Source organism: Musca domestica, unplaced genomic scaffold (genome assembly GCF_030504385.1).
Source record: "Musca domestica strain aabys unplaced genomic scaffold, Musca_domestica.polishedcontigs.V.1.1 5, whole genome shotgun sequence".
Classification (NCBI taxonomy): Eukaryota; Metazoa; Arthropoda; class Insecta; order Diptera; family Muscidae; genus Musca; species Musca domestica.
The window spans coordinates 15,284,796-15,305,813 of record NW_026712346.1 but is presented as its reverse complement, the minus strand read 5'-3'; the positions used below and the strand labels follow the sequence as shown (position 1 = coordinate 15,305,813).

At 35.0% G+C, this 21,018-nt stretch overlaps 1 protein-coding gene and 1 long non-coding RNA gene across 4 annotated transcripts; both read left to right on the top strand.

The window, feature by feature from the left end:
* Positions 1-7,961: 7,961 nt before the first annotated feature.
* Positions 7,962-14,694, top strand: LOC131805054 (uncharacterized). Of its 3 annotated transcripts, none has more exons than XR_009343490.1 (3): positions 7,962-8,661; positions 11,054-11,300; positions 13,777-14,694. It is a non-coding gene; the product is annotated as an uncharacterized LOC131805054 (long non-coding RNA). The 3 variants fall into 3 exon arrangements; XR_009343489.1 differs by having other exon boundaries at positions 8,727-11,300; XR_009343488.1 differs by lacking the exon at positions 11,054-11,300.
* A 4,753-nt stretch (positions 14,695-19,447) lies between these two features.
* LOC131804938 (uncharacterized) lies at positions 19,448-20,203 on the top strand. The gene has a single exon (XM_059128169.1). It carries the CDS (start codon positions 19,448-19,450, stop codon positions 20,201-20,203), a length of 756 nt encoding a protein of 251 aa, XP_058984152.1.
* Positions 20,204-21,018: the final 815 nt, after the last annotated feature.

Here is a 21,018-nt window from a genome sequence, read left to right as displayed (position 1 = left end):
ATACCAAATCATGGACCCTTACATGCAATGTTTCGCCACCGGAGCTGGAAACCATTATGACCCACAAATACCTATTTTTAGACAAATCCTCCCGAATATCGGGAGGTACCTTTATATGGGGGCTATACCACAACGTGGACCTATACATGCAATGTTTTGCCACACGCTCAGAGACCCATTATGACCAACAAATACCAATTTTCAAACAAATCCGTGAAAAAATGTGGCATAAATCATCAAAATACCGAATATCGGGAGGTACCGTTATATGGGGGCTATACCAGAACGTGGACCGATATATCTCATTTTCAATACCAACCATCCTAGACACAATGCAAATAGCCCTGCTATATTTTGGCGTTCTACGTCAAATAATGTGGGCTGTATCGTGATTTCAACAGACAGACAGACGGACATCGTTAAATCGACTTAGAATTTTATGCTGATTATGAATATATATACTTTATGGGGTCTAAGACGAATATTTAAGGATGTTACAAACGGAATGACAAAGTCAAGTTAAGTTCCAAGGTGGAGGGTATAAAAATTATGTACTCTATGGAAAATAAACAACAATAAAAATGGCACCCAGGCAATAACTAAACAAGTAAAAAAACTGTAAGTTCGGCCGGGCCGAACTTTTAATACCCTCCACCAGTTGGTACAAATTTGCCAATTTCCAAAAAAAACCGTTAAAAATTCAGTTAAAATCTTAAAAATACCGAATGCTTATACGACGACGTGGGCCTGCATAGGCAACTTTTGTCATAAATTATTACAATATTTAAATGCGAAACTTGAAGAAAAATCTGTTTATAATGTAGCTAAAATCGTCAAAATACCGAATATGGGGGGTACCGTTATATGGGGGCTATACGAAGACGTGGACCTGCACAGACAATTTTCTGGCATGGGCTGAAGTATCCATTACGAACTTCACATGCGAAATTTGAAACAATCCCTGTAAATAATGTCGCTAAAATCATTAAAATACCGAATATCGGGGGGTACCGTTATATGGGGGCTATATGAAGACGTGGACCTACATGGCTCATTTTTTGACTTTAGATGAAGTATCCATTACGAACTTCAAATACCAAAATTGAAATAATTGAAACGATTCCGATAAACAATGTCGCTAAAATCATCAAAATACCGAATATCGGGGGGTACCGTTATGTGGGGGCTATATGAAGACGTGGACCTGCACAGATAATTTTCTGTCTTAAGCTGTAGTATCCATTACGAACTTCAAATACCAAAATTGAAATAATTCCGTCGAATAATGTCGCTAAAATCATCAAAATACCGAATATTATATGGGGGCTATATGATAACTTGGACCTACATGGCCCATTTACGAACTTAACCTGCCTACTGGGAAAATATACATGTGTGCAAAATTTGAGCCTTCTATCTCAATTTGTTCGAAAGATAGCGTGATTACAACAGACAGACAGACGGACAGACAGACACACAGACAGACAGACGGACATGGCTAAATCGTCTTAGAATTTTACGCTGATCAAGAATATATATACTTTGTTGGGTCTGACATGAATATTTCGAGGAGTTACAAACGGAATGACAAAATTAATATACCCTCCATAGTATGGTGGAGGGTATAAAAAGAAATAACAAAAATAACCCGCAACCAGAAACTCAATGAACAGACAAATATTCGAAACACCTCTTCCTGTAAAGTTCAAAAGAACAGGAACAACTCTTACAACAAACGCTTTTTCAGAAACTACAGACGAAAATCTTGGAAACAGCAATTGCGGATTTCGAGATGATCTACAAAACACAAACTTATTATATAAAGGAGAATTAACATTCCTCATAATTCTGTAATGACACAAAAGCAGGCGATATTCAACATATCTGTCAAAGGACAGAACAAGAAACTTAATAACATACTGTGTTACACGATCACTACGGCGCAACAAATTTAAAATGGCCCAACAAATATCGTTTGTTTTGGTTGCAGCGAATTCAAATATAAGTGACAGATTGTTTGGTAATCTGCTGAGCTGGAAGGGGGACCTTATACTTGAATCATGGGCTAAGATAGGTTGCTCAACTTCAAGGAAACTAGGAAAATGCAACTCTGTACGGAAGTCTTAATATGTCAAATAGACTTTTTAAACATGCAACAATTGTTTTTGTTTATTTTAGAATTTTTCATAAAATTATTATTGCGGAAAAACAACGAAACTTGAATGGAAGAATGGGGTTCTCCACAAGATTGAATCCTAGATAGTAGGACAAGATTGTTTTATGCATGGAAGAATGGGGTTCTCCACAAGATTGAATCCTAGATAGTAGGACAAGATTGTTTTATGCCAAAATTATACATTTTGTTGCCCGTTTACATGGAAAATTGACATTTCTGTCTGTTAATTTGAAATTATTTTCGTTATTATTCAAAACAATACAAACACAAACCGCGAAAATTGAGTGAAAGGTCAAAATTTCTTTTCAAAATCATGTTCTATATTTATTTCGCTACAAAAACTGTAAATTTTGTCGGTGCATACGTTGCAAAAAGCATTTTGAAAACAACCGAATTTGAATATTTTTTATCATCTTTTTATTATTGAAAAGAATACACACTCATAAACAGATAAAGCTGACATACTAAACCAAGAAAATAAAAAAACAGTAAAGAAAGTCCTAAAGTCGGGCGGGGCCGACTTTATGATACCCTACACCACTTTGCTAATTTTGTAGAGCTCCACATAACAAATAATCGGAGGAAGATATATATGGGAGCTATATCTAAATTTTTACCGATTATTTCCTATTTCAATAGGGTTCGTCCTTGGGCCAAACGAATGATTTCTGCAAAATTTTATTATAATCGGATAATAAATGCGACCTGCATTTTGTTCACAAAAATACATGGACGGACTGACATGCATAAATCAAATCAGAAAGTGATTCTATGGAGATCCTCAAAAGTTACTATGGGTCTATATCGCTTCCTTTTCCATGTTACAAACAAATGCACAAATACATAATACCCTTACCACTATGTGGTGTAGGGTTTAAAAATAAAATCATATGGTATCATAGCCCTACCTTGATTTTATTGTACCATGGAAGGTAGAACAAATACATTTTTTCTTTTCGCTCCTTATTCTGTCACAACATATACACATTTTGTGTATGCGTGTGTATTGTTTTGAATAAAAACACAATAATTTGGAATTATTTAAAACTAGCTGGCCCGGTCCGCATTGCCGGCCCGTTCTTTTAGTCTTTAATGCATATTTTTTAAAGCATATTTAATCACAGATCTGACTTGATAAAGCGGCACAATTTCATTATAAGCAATGACTCCTTAGTAATTTCTAAATAGAAATAAATATTCATGGCAAAAATTTTAGTATACGTTAATCTACCGTCGGTTTTAGATATTTTGAATAGCCTGATCTTATTTTTCAGCCATAGGCTTTAATTTTAGTGTTAACAACTAAAGAAAGTCCTAAAGTCGGGCGGAGCCAACTTTATGATACCCTACACCACTTTGCTAATTTAGTAGAGCTCCATATTTCTGAGCTGCATTTGATATATTTCCCCGAATATCGTTGTTACGGAGTGCATATTACGGCTGTGGGTAACAAATACAACAAATCGGATGAACAATATATACTTATTTTCAGGTCCAATTTGGTTGTATGTGCAAAATTCCATACTATTCGGGCTGATATTACACATTTGGTGCACAATAAAAGGCAAATCGGACGAAGATATATATGGGAGCTATATCTAAATTTTTACCAATTTCAATAGAGTTCGTTCTTGGGCCAAACAAAAGATTTGTGCAAAATTTCATCTCAATCGGATAAAAATTCGACCTGCATTTTGTTCACAAGAATACATGTAGACACGGACGGACGGACTGACATGCATAAATCAACTCAGAAAGTTATTCTATGGAGATTCTCAAAAATAACTAAGGGTCTATCTCGCTTCCTTCTCCATGTTACAAACAAATGCACAAAGACATAATACCCTTACCACTATGTGGTGTAGGGTATAAGAACCTATGTGATATGGAATATCTATAATAGCCCCGAGTGGAACCTCAGCTCAATTTTTGGTGTTGTAAAGAGCTTAGCAACATTTTCCATTCAAATGAGCTGTAATTTGGAGTTTGTATTTCCAACGTTTAGAATGCCGTGCTGCATGGTATTTAGTTTTGTCCACCTCATGATTGAGGGCAGAATGATTTCAGAATAGTCAAAGATAATTACTCTGTTACACCCATTACCGTAGATGGGAATTATTTTTTGTCATTGAAATGTTGCGTTGGAGACCCCAAAAAGTCCATATATTCATTGTAGTATAAATCAATGACGATTAAAGAAATGTTTGGTCCATGCAACTTTCTATATATATATATATATATATATATATATATATATATATATATATATATATATATATATATATATATATATATATATATATATATATATATATTGATTAATATAGTTATAGGCTGTTTTTGTACTGTTGTATGATTTTGGCATGGTAAAATTAAGAAGGTAAAGTCATTTCAAATAAGCATTCCCATCTTTGCATTTTTTGTAACTCAGCTTGTCAAAACAATCTTTTATATGAACCGTCGCAAACAAAAAAAAAAAAAATATATATATATATATATATACATATATATTGATTAACTTTTTCAAAATAAATGAATGAAAAATAATGTGAAAAGGAACAATATCTACCCAATTCTTTCAGTACCTCCAATTGTCTTTAAATTTCGTACATTCCAATATTTCTACTAACACAAGATCGGATATGATATTCCCCATAGGTCAAAATTTTGAATAACAATGACTCCCATAAAAGCCAAATTGAACGGCACACACTCAAATTTCCATCAATACAGGATCTACTGTAGAAATGGGATACATCGGTCCTTCTGGTTCTTCCCCCAAATTTTTAAATAATCATATATCATTTGTCAAATGTGGAGAGAGAGAGTTGTCTTCAAACTTCACGCATCTCAATATTTCTGCCAACACGAGATCTGGTACGAAGAACGGATCACTTTTTCTGGTACTTCCACCACAACGGGCAAAAATTTTGTAAACCTATAAACCTCACAAACCTATTCCTGTCAAACTTTGCTCATTCCAGTACGTCTGCATACACAGTATCTGATGTAAAGATGGAAAATTGCACGATGTCTGCCCCAAAAAATCTAAGAGTCACATGCTTGAGACCATCATTTACGGCTTTTTTCGAATTTGGGAACAATAAAAAAATTCTTTCCTGCCAAAATTAATTTTTTTTTGGCAAAGAAAAGATTTTTTTCATATTTTGAAATTTAAAATTTACATTTTAATTTTGTATTTGAATTTATGGTTGTCAAAATCAATTTGAAAAAAAATGTAAACATATGATTGCATGACTTTACCTTCTTCATTCTACCATGGATTTTGGCCATGTTGGCTTATTTATATTAAATTGTATGAAAATAATTGAAATTAAAATATTGCAATGAAAGTTATAAAAGGAAATAACTAGTTTTTATTTTAAAGTATATACAATAAGAATATTTACGATTTGCAAAAATAACGAGGTGCCAGGGAAGAAGTTGTTATGTGTCCCTCTTAGGCAGCCTGAGATGTCTTGATATCGCCGACCAGCTCTGCCGACTCCCATTGGGGTGAGTCCCATCCCAACATCCGGCTCAGGAACAACAACAATAAACTATGGGAATTCACCAACAAAAGAACAACACTATAATGATGAACATGATACCATCCAAATCCATAACGTCTGTTGACACACGAGCCATTTAGCCGCCCTCCCTACCTTTGATCATCTCTTCCTTTTATTGTCCTGATGACCCCTTTTTCCGCACAATCCCACACCACTTACCTCCCTTTTATTCCCTCCTTAATAACTCTTTAACACATCCTCATTTTTTCTTTCTTTAAACATACATTAAGTCATTTTATTATAATTAATATTAAAACTAATATATAAAAAAAACTAACAAAAAAATTGTATTGATAAAATTATAAAAAAAATATAAATTAAACTTTAATAATAAAAATAACTCGTTAAAAGAGTATAGAGCAAAGTAATAATTATTTCTCTTTTTTTAACCTTTTTTATACGAACGGTCTTTTGACCAGATTAGAAAATAACTATAATGTTTTCTTTAGTCCTTTGGACGAACTCTAAACAATATCCAATAAGGATCAAAACACAGAATTACTCTAATAAACAAGCTTTATACTATCGAATATACGACCCACCCTAACGTCACCAAAAAAAAAGAGCTCTTTTCTACCTGGACTCAAAGGGGATCCGACGAATAGTTTCAAAACTTGCCTACTAGGAACATAAACTAATAATGTCCAAATAAAAACTCAATAAAACATTTAAGTTGTTATACCTAACTCTAACAGTAGATCACATAAATAAATTTCAAATAAACAATAAATACACATAGAGGAATAAATAAAAAAAAAACTTAAAAATATGAAAATTGGTTGTCGAAAAAAAAAATTAATAAAATTCGTGATGTGTTAATGTGTTGTATGTGTTTGTAATTGTCAATATGTCTTATACTCCAGGGTCACCTCTACGACCATTCAAATCCTGATGAAGTCTAATAATACTTCGTCACATCCGCAACCTTTTAACATTAGTCAGAATAAGAATTCGTTGCGTTGGAATTACTTAAATAGTTAGAGGTTTATATGTAATCCCGGAACACTGTGACGTTAAAAAAAAACAGGTTGGAGACTTCACAGCATAGAATCAAAGTTGGAAATATATTGGGTATTTTCTGGGTGCTGAGCTTTAAACTGACGAGTGGAGAGTTAATTCAATGTGTCAGTCCACCCATAGATGGTACTCGGGTGACACTATATCGTTGGGTACAGTTGACTTACCACTTTAAGTACAAATGTCGGTCAGTGGTGTTAATGTGAATATTGCCCACAAGATATCGCTGTCTGTACCCGACTCCGACCTGCCGAATAAAACAAGAATGGTTACGTTGGATATTTTTCTGTCCATTCCTAGCACTTCATTTTCTTACCTTATTTGTTTGTCGGAGTATATTTAAGAAACGGTTTAATTAACCTTTGACACTTAAGGCTTATTCTCTCCTCCCTCCAGTCACCTAATATATCATAATTATTAATGTGTTTGCACATTTCCTTTCTTTTAATTTAAATATTTTTACCTAATTACCAATTACACGTTTATTTTTTTTTCTTTTCACAAAACAAAAGATTTTTTTCACAAATAAAAATGTCAATCTATTTCGATTATATGTTCAAAAAAAGGCTTTTTAGCTCAACACCACTAAATAACTAATCTGTTTTTCCCCATCAGTACTACCTTTTATAGGTTCGGGAACAAAAATGGTTCCTTTCCATTACTAGCCATTTTCCTAGCCCTCAAGATTTGTCCCTTTTTTCCTAAAACCAGTCGTCCCCCTCTAGGTTTATCTGCAACAAACCCTTTGCAACATTCTGAAATCCCATTTTCTCCGAACCTTTTAAGAGTAACTTTCACTCTTAAAAACATCCCCTTTTGCCGATAATACAGTATCATTCAATTTTTCTACGCTCTGTTTTGCCGACACGGATCTTTCGTTTGTCCGAACACTTCCTAAAATTTGGAGACTTAGATTCACCATATGACCCAAATGTCAAAATTACTAAGAAGTCAAAATCACGCAAAACACCAACAGCCAACACCAAGCGGTATCGTTCCAGTTTTAATTATTACAATTTTTATTAATATTTTTTTCTTTCTTTTCAGCTTTTTTCTTGCAGGTATGGCCCCCATGATGAGATGCAGGAAACATTAAATTCTTTCAATAGAAGCAAGTATTCCCCAGCGTTTATTTGGTTTTCCTATGATGGAGAATATTGTTTCCTGTATTTCACATGTTGGGCTTTCGATCGGTGTGGGCAATGGATTGATGGCATGACAATCCAGTTGTCCACCCATATTTTATAAAGGGTGCAACGACAAACCACTACACCCCAACGAATCAAAAAAAAACAAGCAAAACGGCACCTGGGCATGGCTAAACATACTTGGCACTATGTTTACCCCCTTTTCAGTGCCCAGGTGTCTCCATTATTAACTCCCCCATAAAAGAAAACAAAAAAAAACTTAGTGAACACGGCGGTCACGAGAGGCATTACAGTGGCCTGCCCATCCGGGAGTGTTCATTATAGCTACCGCTGGCTTCCCCAACTCTAGCGCATACTGGAAGCTAGTGGTTTTTCATGGTTGGTGGCCACCATGTAGGCGAAAAGGCCACTTTCTAAGGCCCTTCCACGTAAATTTTTTTTTTGCTGTCGACTTGGGATTTTTCGTTTACAAGGCCCGCAACAAAACTCCAGGGCTGACAAGGCCCGAAGGCAGGACTGGTGTGCGGGCTGTATCGAACTATGTGACGTCCGGGATCAAGCCCAACGTGGGGAACTCTCACACCCTGAGATTAAGCCGGGCTCTGAGTTTACTTTTAATTTAGGGAAGTATTTTTTTTTTCTATCACATAAGTCCTTACTTGGTGTGTATTTACAGGTCAGTCGACTGGGTAAAAAAAAATTGGAACAGAAATCTGGTCACTCATGCGCGAATAAGTCGGAAGATTACGTAAGTCAAAATATTGATATCTAATTACCAAATAGGGTATTAATAGTGAGGTGCTATGATTATAGGTTGTAAAATCTTATTGGAGGTATAGTTCGGGCGTAGATGCATAATTACGAGGTAGGGTATAAATCATTAAATAATCACTTCTATATGAAAATCAGGTACATTTGGGTATATCACAGACGTAATGTATATTGCACTATAGAGGTAAATATATGAATGGGACAAGCACAACATGTAATTAAGTCAACCTAATTCTAATAATGCACTTGTCTATCACGGAATTTAAATCTATATTGCACTAATACTTTATGTCTTTGACATGGTAAATACCAATGGATTTTCCTTGCATATCCTCGAGTTCATACATGTTTTGTCCAACGGGCTTGACAATTCGGGCTTTAACAAATTTTTTGCAGAATTTTGAATTAATATTTTTCGAAAAGTCGGATAAGACGGTATTTCGCCGGTAGACTTCTTGTCCAGGTCGAAATTTACACACCCTTGCACGTTTATTATATTTTTCAGAACTTTTTATGTAAACTCGATGTAAATTTTCTTTTATATTGGCTCTTATGAGTTCTAGCTTACTTGGTCTATCCATATTACTGAGCTCATGGTCGGTTAAGGATTTCAATTTCCTTGCCAAGCTATAATCCTGTCCATTTGAGTACATATGAAAGCCAAACAACGCAAAGAACGGCGTAACCCCAGTCGAAGTGTGTATAGAATTTCTCAATGCACATTCTATTTCGGATAAATACATATCCCAGTCTCTATGATCTTTATCGAGATATGCCCGAATGGCACAAATTACCGACTGGTTCACACGTTCCGATGCGTTGGACTGTGGCGAATATATGGCTGTTTTCATATGATTTATTTGATAAGTTTCCATCAGCTCTTTGAACATTTTGGAGGTAAACTGCGCCCCATTATCGCTGTGGATCACTTCGGGGACACCAAATTTATAAAAAATTTCATCGACAAGGAATTTTATCACGTTGCCGACGGTTGCCTCCCTCATTGCTTTGAGAAAGGTGAATTTAGTGAAGTGATCCACAACGATGAAAATGTATGCATTACCTTTTTTCGATCTTGGGTATTTTCCTAAAAAATCTATATACAGCTTTTGGAACGGCCTATCAGTTACTACCTCCTTTCCTATACTGGGCATCATATGCTGATTGCTAGCTTTGGTTTCCTTACAAACCTGACAGTTCCTTACGTATTCACGCACTTGAACGGTCATTCGAGGCCAATAGAAGAATCGTCTTATACGTTCAAGGGTCTTTATTATCCCGCCATGTGCAGACGTCATAGAATTATGGGCTTTTTTTATTATTTCCGAGGTTATACTTGAGGGAATCCATAACCTCCATGTGAGTTCCTCATTTTCTTCCAAGCTAGGTAGTACCTTTTTAAAAACATACCCATCTTCTACTTTTAAATCTGGCAACTTTTCTTGGTTGTCGGTAACAGTTTTAATGAGATCAAGATATTCTTGACTCTCGAATTCCAGGGTTTCAAAATCTAAGTAGTCATTTTTCGTGATTTCGCTAACATTGGCAACTGGAGCCCTCGACAACATGTCCGCTACAACATTCTCGCTTCCTTTCCGGTGTTCTATATTAAAATTAAATGCCTGCAATTGTAATGACCACCTAGCTAGTCTTCCCGTTAAATCCTTTAAGGACATAAGCCATTTTAAAGAAGCGTGGTCCGTTATTACAGTGAATGGCATCAATTCCACATATGGTCGAAACTTTTTGATAGCCATCACTGCAGCTAGACATTCTTTTTCTGTCACGCTATAATTGCGTTGACAGGAATTTAACTTTTGCGAATAAAACGCTATGGGGTGTTCTTCCCCCTTATTATTTAGTTGATATAGCACAGCCCCAATTCCACATTCCGAAGCATCGCATTGAATGTAGAAATGTTTTGAAAAATCCGCATGGCGAAGGACTGGGGCAGATGTTAAAGCCTTTTTTAATGCTTCAAAAGCTTTTCTAGCTTCCTCCGTGATTTTAAAGTTCTTACTCTTTTTTAGGGTATCGGTAAGTGGAGCGGAGATGGTGGCAAAATCTTTAATGAAACGCCTATACCATCCCGCTGTCCCTAAGAAGCTTCTAACTTCTCTAGCGCTACGTGGTTCTGCGATCTTTTTAATGGCTTTTACCTTGTCTGGGTCCGTCTTTAGTTTTCCATCGCCAATGATAAATCCCAAATACCTCAGTTCGCGGAAACAGAACTGGGATTTCTTAAGCCCTATCGTTAGATTTGCTTTCTTTAAGCACTCTGCTACTTCCCATAATAGACGCAAATGTTCGTCAAAATCACTAGAGATGACCAGCAAGTCGTCTAAATAAATGAAAACGTTTTCTTTCAGGTGTGACGGTATAACTTTGTCCATCAACCTACATAAGCGTTGGGCCGCGTTACAAAGACCGAACGGCATCACCCTAAATTGATATAACGGGCGACCAGGGACTGTAAACGCTGTGTATGCTTTGCTTTCATCATCTAATTCTATCTGCCAAAATGCAAACTTTAAATCAACACTGCTGATGTAGTATGTCTCGTCGATTCTGCTTAAGATGCCCTCAATATTTTGGAGCGGATACGCATCCTTCACGGTGAGTTTATTAAGTTTTCTCGCATCTAAGCAGAAGCGATTCTTTCCTGGTTTCCGTACTATAGTTGTCCGATTGGACCAAGGACTCTCACTTTCTTCTATAACCTTTAAAGTAAGCATTTTGTCTATTTCCTCATATACGATGGATTGAACTGCAGGAGATATTGGGTAATGGCGATCCTTTACAGGTTCGGCGCCGTCTATCAACTTAATGGAATGTTTGTCCAAGGAAGTTTTGCCCAATCCTTTTTCCTCGAATGTATCAAAATTCTTCAGGACTTTATCTAGTCTTTCCTGTTGCTGTGGTGTTAACTCATGGGGGTTTAATTTATAATTCTCCCCGTTAACCATGTCATTTTGAATTTGTTCTACCTTCAGTTCATCCACTCTAATTACCTCAGGGGCAACGTGGAATAATTTCCAAAAATCAACCCCTAAATATATCTCTTGTTCCAAGTCAGGGCATAGATATAATTCAATATCCTTTTCAAGCTCGTTATATTTGATTTTTAGTTTTACTTTACCGATTATTCGGTGCCGATTTCCAGCCGCAGTCTTTACATTTGAAAATATGGGTGCTACTTCTTTGCCTAATTCTTGTATAATTTCCCTACAGCCTTTTCCCATTAAACTTACTGAGGCCCCCGAGTCTAGCAACCCTTTTAATCGGATTCCTTCGATTTCAACATCTGCAAAAGGTCTCGGATCATTTCTATTACTGCTTCGGTTTATGACTTCGACAATTATTTTAAAATTTCTTCTTTTATCTCTAAATTTTTGACGAACTTTAGGAATTTTTTTACAGTATTTTGGATAATCAAATTCTCCGAAGATTCTATCCCTAACTTCATCATAATTTTTCCGACGCTCATCAAGCGGAATTTGATGTCTTCTTTGGGCGTAGGATTTCGCGTTATGACATTCATTATTGTGCTGGAGTTTAATGTTTGGAGAGATTACTTTCCGGGGTTGTAATTCGGACGCGAGCCCCCTTCCATCTCTACGCCCTTCTTGTAGTTTCCCTGCTGACAAATACCACACTTTGGTGTTGTAGTTCCAGGATTACCACATTTGTAGCAAAAAAGGGATCTCGTGGTCTCTTCACATTCACGAAAACCATGTCCAGTTTTTCTACAATTCCAGCAAGTCAGCTGCGGTTTTAATCGCCTATCATTTTGGACAGCGGACACTTCAATTTCTTCATCTGCGTATGATTGTTCTGTCACTAAGTCCATTTCCTCGTGAAGTTCACTAACTTGCCTAATTGGACGAGATGTTGTAAAGGCTGGTTTATTTTCTCGCCTCAAGAAGTTTTTTTCAGCCTCGTTGCACTCGATTCGGAGTTGCTCAACAGAGGTGACCTGTATTGGATAGACAATTCTCCCGATATTTTCTTTTATATTCTTTTTCATTATCTTGATCATATCAAATTCTGAAATTGGTTGAACCAATTTTGTTCTGATTTGACCCATTGTGTGGAAGAAGCTATCTACCGACTCATTAGCGTGTTGCTTTCTTTGGGCTAGGTCAGTGAGAATCTCAAAATTAGAGCGAGACGATTGATACTGACTCAATAGACTGTACTTTAGTTCCTCCCAGTCATGAAATTGATGGGTCTTTTGAAAGAGCCAATACCACGACTCTGCTCTACCGGAAACCAATAGTGGGAAATCCCTAATTATCTCAGTCCAGGGTATTTTATACTGCTTTTGGTAATACTCAAGTCTGTAAACAAAATCTTCTACACCCAGACCATTTGAGCTACCATCAAAATTTAGTCCCAGTTTATTTATACGAACGATATTCATTCCCTTGGTTGGTTCAATGGGCAGTGGTCTACCCGGATAAGTACTTATTGGGAGTAAACTATTATTGGAAGTTGTTGGGGCGTCGCTGTTTGGAACGGTATTGCTATGAGAACGATTAGGAATATCGTTGTTTCGGGCTGAAACATTTTGAGCTATATTGGTGTTTGAATTTAGAGCTATTGGCACATTCGCAAGAGGTTGTGTAGGCTGGACCGTATTTTGAACGATCTTCTGCATATTAATCGATAATTCGCTTAATGCCTTTTTAATTTCGTTCATTTCAGATTGGACAGACTGAACTGAATTCTCTAAAGCCTTTATTTGGTCTGTATTCTGCACATTTCTATTTTGCTCTAAGGCACTTTGCAAGAACACAGGTCCTAGGGAATTCATGATGGGGGTTCGGCTATTTATCGTCTCTGAAAAATCATGGACGTTACTGCCACCTGTAGGTGTTTCTTCAGACATTTCTGTTAAGTCACTGGCTACCTTTGTTTTCTTTCCTTCTGAATTATCTATAGTTCTATTTAAATCAAATAACAGTGGTCTATCTCTCTTTTTAGCTTTTACTTTGGACCTAGTCCCTGTACTCATTACAACTTTTTATCAACGCAAAAAATACAATTTAAACACAATTCTAATTATAAATATTTTTATCTGTCTTTACAGGAGGTTTTTTTCGGAGAGGAGTGGTGTGTGCGGTTGCAGGCTATTATGGCCTTTATGGAACTGATGGATCAATCAAACCTTAACACAAAATTAAAATAAAAAAACAACAATTTAATACGTGCACTATAACGCCTCCCACCGAAGACGTTACAGTTTTCCCAGATCATCTAAACGGATACATCTGTCCTCTGGTTAAATCCAGAGCGGATACCCTGTTAATGAATCTGTGTCACTTTTAAATTTCAAACGGATACTATTCTCTACCATCTATCCAAGATAATTTGTGCGAAACCGCTTAACCTTCTGATCGGCGGGTCACAAACTATCTTGGTCTGTATTTTTCATTACATACTTTCCATGTAAAACACGGGCTCCAAACGTTTTTGTACATCAAGTTCTGGCACCTGTCCAGAATGGCTACAAAAACCCTTTGAATTCGTCGTTCCAAACGCAAAGTAGTAATGTTGGTCTATTTTCTTTTACTTCTAGTGGTCTATTTCCAAGTGTCTCGATGGAATACACTTCCTAACTTCTACAAACCCTATGGTTTCTTTGGTTTGGGCGCCATATTGTTATGTGTCCCTCTTAGGCAGCCTGAGATGTCTTGATATCGCCGACCAGCTCTGCCGACTCCCATTGGGGTGAGTCCCATCCCAACATCCGGCTCAGGAACAACAACAATAAACTATGGGAATTCACCAACAAAAGAACAACACTATAATGATGAACATGATACCATCCAAATCCATAACGTCTGTTGACACACGAGCCATTTAGCCGCCCTCCCTACCTTTGATCATCTCTTCCTTTTATTGTCCTGATGACCCCTTTTTCCGCACAATCCCACACCACTTACCTCCCTTTTATTCCCTCCTTAATAACTCTTTAACACATCCTCATTTTTTCTTTCTTTAAACATACATTAAGTCATTTTATTATAATTAATATTAAAACTAATATATAAAAAAAAACTAACAAAAAAATTGTATTGATAAAATTATAAAAAAAATATAAATTAAACTTTAATAATAAAAATAACTCGTTAAAAGAGTATAGAGCAAAGTAATAATTATTTCTCTTTTTTTAACCTTTTTTATACGAACGGTCTTTTGACCAGATTAGAAAATAACTATAATGTTTTCTTTAGTCCTTTGGACGAACTCTAAACAATATCCAATAAGGATCAAAACACAGAATTACTCTAATAAACAAGCTTTATACTATCGAATATACGACCCACCCTAACGTCACCAAAAAAAAAGAGCTCTTTTCTACCTGGACTCAAAGGGGATCCGACGAATAGTTTCAAAACTTGCCTACTAGGAACATAAACTAATAATGTCCAAATAAAAACTCAATAAAACATTTAAGTTGTTATACCTAACTCTAACAGTAGATCACATAAATAAATTTCAAATAAACAATAAATACACATAGAGGAATAAATAAAAAAAAAACTTAAAAATATGAAAATTGGTTGTCGAAAAAAAAAAATTAATAAAATTCGTGATGTGTTAATGTGTTGTATGTGTTTGTAATTGTCAATATGTCTTATACTCCAGGGTCACCTCTACGACCATTCAAATCCTGATGAAGTCTAATAATACTTCGTCACATCCGCAACCTTTTAACATTAGTCAGAATAAGAATTCGTTGCGTTGGAATTACTTAAATAGTTAGAGGTTTATATGTAATCCCGGAACACTGTGACGTTAAAAAAAAACAGGTTGGAGACTTCACAGCATAGAATCAAAGTTGGAAATATATTGGGTATTTTCTGGGTGCTGAGCTTTAAACTGACGAGTGGAGAGTTAATTCAATGTGTCAGTCCACCCATAGATGGTACTCGGGTGACACTATATCGTTGGGTACAGTTGACTTACCACTTTAAGTACAAATGTCGGTCAGTGGTGTTAATGTGAATATTGCCCACAAGATATCGCTGTCTGTACCCGACTCCGACCTGCCGAATAAAACAAGAATGGTTACGTTGGATATTTTTCTGTCCATTCCTAGCACTTCATTTTCTTACCTTATTTGTTTGTCGGAGTATATTTAAGAAACGGTTTAATTAACCTTTGACACTTAAGGCTTATTCTCTCCTCCCTCCAGTCACCTAATATATCATAATTATTAATGTGTTTGCACATTTCCTTTCTTTTAATTTAAATATTTTTACCTAATTACCAATTACACGTTTATTTTTTTTTCTTTTCACAAAACAAAAGATTTTTTTCACAAATAAAAATGTCAATCTATTTCGATTATATGTTCAAAAAAAGGCTTTTTAGCTCAACACCACTAAATAACTAATCTGTTTTTCCCCATCAGTACTACCTTTTATAGGTTCGGGAACAAAAATGGTTCCTTTCCATTACTAGCCATTTTCCTAGCCCTCAAGATTTGTCCCTTTTTTCCTAAAACCAGTCGTCCCCCTCTAGGTTTATCTGCAACAAACCCTTTGCAACATTCTGAAATCCCATTTTCTCCGAACCTTTTAAGAGTAACTTTCACTCTTAAAAACATCCCCTTTTGCCGATAATACAGTATCATTCAATTTTTCTACGCTCTGTTTTGCCGACACGGATCTTTCGTTTGTCCGAACACTTCCTAAAATTTGGAGACTTAGATTCACCATATGACCCAAATGTCAAAATTACTAAGAAGTCAAAATCACGCAAAACACCAACAGCCAACACCAAGCGGTATCGTTCCAGTTTTAATTATTACAATTTTTATTAATATTTTTTTCTTTCTTTTCAGCTTTTTTCTTGCAGGTATGGCCCCCATGATGAGATGCAGGAAACATTAAATTCTTTCAATAGAAGCAAGTATTCCCCAGCGTTTATTTGGTTTTCCTATGATGGAGAATATTGTTTCCTGTATTTCACATGTTGGGCTTTCGATCGGTGTGGGCAATGGATTGATGGCATGACAATCCAGTTGTCCACCCATATTTTATAAAGGGTGCAACGACAAACCACTACACCCCAACGAATCCCCAACTCTAGCGCATACTGGAAGCTAGTGGTTTTTCATGGTTGGTGGCCACCATGTAGGCGAAAAGGCCACTTTCTAAGGCCCTTCCACGTAAATTTTTTTTTTGCTGTCGACTTGGGATTTTTCGTTTACAAGGCCCGCAACAAAGTAATTCTTTTCAGTCCCCATTTCATTTTCTAAAGTGCAATGTTGGGTTATTTTTATTAATGGTGTGAAAAATAGCACAAATTGTTACAATTATGGAAACGACTATCGACTTGTTTTTGATAGATTCTCGAAGAAGCGCATGGTAGAAAAATAATAGTAGTTGCATTGACACAGGGACAATGAACTGTCGAACTAATATTTAAATTAAATATTTTGAATGAAAAATTATATAAATATTGCAGAAAAAATGCATACATAAAAACCTCTATTCGTGTCGTACAAGAAAACTTATAAAAATCTACTTATTTTTGAAAAAAATCTACTTACATTTTCTAATCTATTTGACAATAAATTTACAACAAATATATACGCCACAAAATCCTTCTGTCAAGGCGAAAATATTAATTTTATCCGCAAGCATGAATATGAATTATGACATTTCATCTGATAAAAGGTGTGTCTGGTTACTTTTCCAGCAAGAATTGTCCAGCAACTTCATTCTGAGAGAGTAAGGTAGTTTTCTCTTTTGCAAGGAAAAGGCGAAAAGTAAACAGACGGTATTCCTGCAGAAGCTTGCAACTAATCAGCTGATTTGCCAAAACAAACCAATTTGTCCCCCATTAAAAGAATTAAAATAATGGAAGCACTACCAATTTTACAAGTTTTATAAATGAAAAGAAATTTGGCAATAAAATAAAAATATGAGCAATAAAAGAAAAATAGATTTGATGTGTTCCCCGGAATCCTTCAAACCTGTTGCTAATGGCGTTTCTCTAAAAATGTTGGAAATACTCTTTTATTTCCGTATTACATATTAATATTTATGTTTTTAACATTTTGTTAATTTCAAATAAGTATTCCCATCTCTGCATTTTCTGTAAAATAGGTTCTTATCTCTGATTTGTGTGTATATGATGGATTTGTAAACATAAATTTTTACAATAAGATGTTGTCGAATTATTAAATTTGAAAAAAATTGTAATCGTATGATTAGCTTCTTAATTCTATCATGGGCCATGGCTTGGCCCATGGTATAATTATTGCAGGTAGCAGCAACCCCAGTTAATTTGACTCTGTGGTAATACTAATGTCAGAATCGATATAACGTTTTGCGATTTAATTGCATTTATTGATATACAGTGGTGCGGAAACTTTTTTCGTCTAAAGGAATAGCGACAACACATGAAGTAATATAGTATATATTACTTCATATATTTCATGTTTCCTAAGATTGCAAAATGTAGAATACTTTATGTATATATGCAATTTGGTTTCAATTCGAGAGGGATGTTACTATTTTCACGATTTTCTATCGATTGCTAGAAGTGTTGAGGGATTTGGACCCACAGCTAGCAACTACACATTCAAGGGAATGGTATGAAAGCATTAAAATTAAATAATTGAGAAACTATTCTTCTGCATTTTAAATTTAATAATCCAAATTTCAAAAATGTATGTTTTTGAAATTAAAATAATTTACTGAAAATTAATTGTTTTGACACTTGTAGTCAGCGTTCGAAAATAAACATTATGGTACAGTACCATAGTGTTCTGTACCGTACCGAGGTGGAGTGGTACACTACGATAGTGTACCGTACCGGAACACAACCCTTAAAAAATATTTTAGTGATACTGTACCGGAGCACAACGATAATCGTACTGTACCGCAGTCGGAACACTAAAAAACGTAGTGTTCCGCAGTCGGAGCACTACAAAATCGTAGTGTTCCGCAGTCGGAGCACTACAAAATCGTAGTGTACCACATGTCGGAACATTAAAAAAATAATGTACCGGTAGTGTACCACATGTATGTTGTTTACGATTTGGGAAAAAATTGAAAGTTCGATGTTTTTTATAATGTAAATATAAATAATACAATTCAATATTATGAAAATAATAGCTGGATTTATTTTCTTTGCGAAATTGAAGAAAGTATAAAAATATGAGATTAGGTAGAAAGGATAAAAAGGAAAATTAAATTGAAAATTTAAATTCTCCGTGAAAAAGGGTATTTTAGTGGTTGCCACAAGTCTTTATGGATACGCCTGAAATGAACCAGTAAAAATATTCATTCATTTAAAAACTAAAATTCTACGAATGAATGCAAGAATATGGGTAATAAAAGTTAGTGCCATAAAATTGTATATTTTGGTAAAAGGTCAAGTTTGTTTTATTATCTTAGGTGGGCCGCTAAATGAAATCAATGAATGGTTTTTATGCAGATTATGTACCTGTTACTTTGTGGTTCCGAAAAATCAGTGAATGTAGGTGCAAAAAATTAAATATTTTTTAAAGTATGGCTGAGGGTTTAAAATCAGTTTTATGATTTAGCCTTAAATTGTAAAACATTGTACAGGTACCACATCAAAATATGTGCTGATATCCAGAATATAGTTTGCCACAATTTCGCATCGGAGTACAGGTAGTCTTTTATTATTAAGAACAATATTTGTTACAATATATGCAAAAAAGCCGATATCCTGCTGTTTAGTTCTTCTCAAGCGTTCAGCAAATAATTACAAAAATGCCGCGACCTAAAAATATTATTCTTTTAGATATGTTCAATACAAATGAATCAAACGATGTTGTGTGTAATTTGCAAAGTTGTAAGAACAAGATTTTAAGTGCACATTCCGGAAATATAGAAAGACACTTAAAGCGATCACATCCTGAGCAATATGCAAACTATATTGAACAAAAACGTGCAATGAAATTACAAAATTGTGTTAACGAAGTATTACTGCGAAGAAATGTAAATCCGAGGAACATCGAACTAGCAATAGTGGAACTATTCACCAAAAATGGACGTCCTCTGCACATGGCCGAAGATAGGGCCTTCAAAATTCTAATGGAACCAGTTTTAAGTTTGCTCGGAATAACAGTCAATGAGCATAATATAATGGAACGAATCATCGCATTTTCCACAAATATTAAAACGGAAATATCTAATGATTTAAAAGGGACATTGTTTTCTCTTAAGATTGATGTAGCAACCAGGTGGGATTTTAGCATGCTCGGTATAAATGTTCAATACATCAAAAGTGGTAAAATCATTGTTAAAACATTGGCAGTAAAAGAGCTGAAATCAAGTCATACCGGTGAATATATAAAATCTATTATATTGGAAGTTCTAAAAGAATATGGTGTTGATGTACGCAACATTTTTACCATTACAACCGACAATGGATCTAACATGTTAAAAACGGTAAAAGTGCTGAATTCGGAGTTACAAATGCTTATGGAAGAGGAATCTCAGGATAGCGAACGTTTGCTATATTAATACCAAAAATACATACATATGTTTTTAACTATTACCCTTATTTCTTCAGATTCTACAACAGACAATACGGCCTGCACAATACTGGATGAAACTCCATCAACAAGTAATGCATGCACACTGAAATCCTTTTCCGATTACCTGCAAACTTTAGATCCTACCACGCCAACACAGAGTTCTTCAAACATTGATAATTTTGAATCCGATCTATCCACTTATGAAAGAAAATCTAGATTGCCACTAAATGCAAATGTTTTACAATATTGGGATTCTTCAAACATTGCGAATATTTTACTGGCAATACCATCAACACAAGTAAGCGTGGAACGCTTATTTTCAGCTATGAAATATATGTTATCCGATCAGTTAAATTTAGAGCATATATTAATGGTAAAAGCCAATTGGGATCAGATTAAAGTTCGTACTGGTGTACTTATATTTTTAGTTTATTACATTTCCTTTTTTACTTTCTATTTATATTATGTTTATTATATTTAAGTTGTTTAATTAATTCAATTTTTATTAAAAAATACATTTATGTAATAACAATTAAATACTTATAAATAAATCAGTATTAAGTATGTTTCATTGACATATGACAGTACGTTGTTTTACTTGTTCTTTAATTTCCACTTATACAAAGAGTGATACTAATATCGAATTTTGTGTAATATTGCAAAGTTGGATAATTTTTAATTTCTTTTATTATAATCATTTTATTCATTTGCAATGCTACATACTAAAAAATCAAACCTTTAATATTATTTTCCCAAATCATAAAAAAGCGTATTGATGCCAGTACATTTTTTTAATGTGGT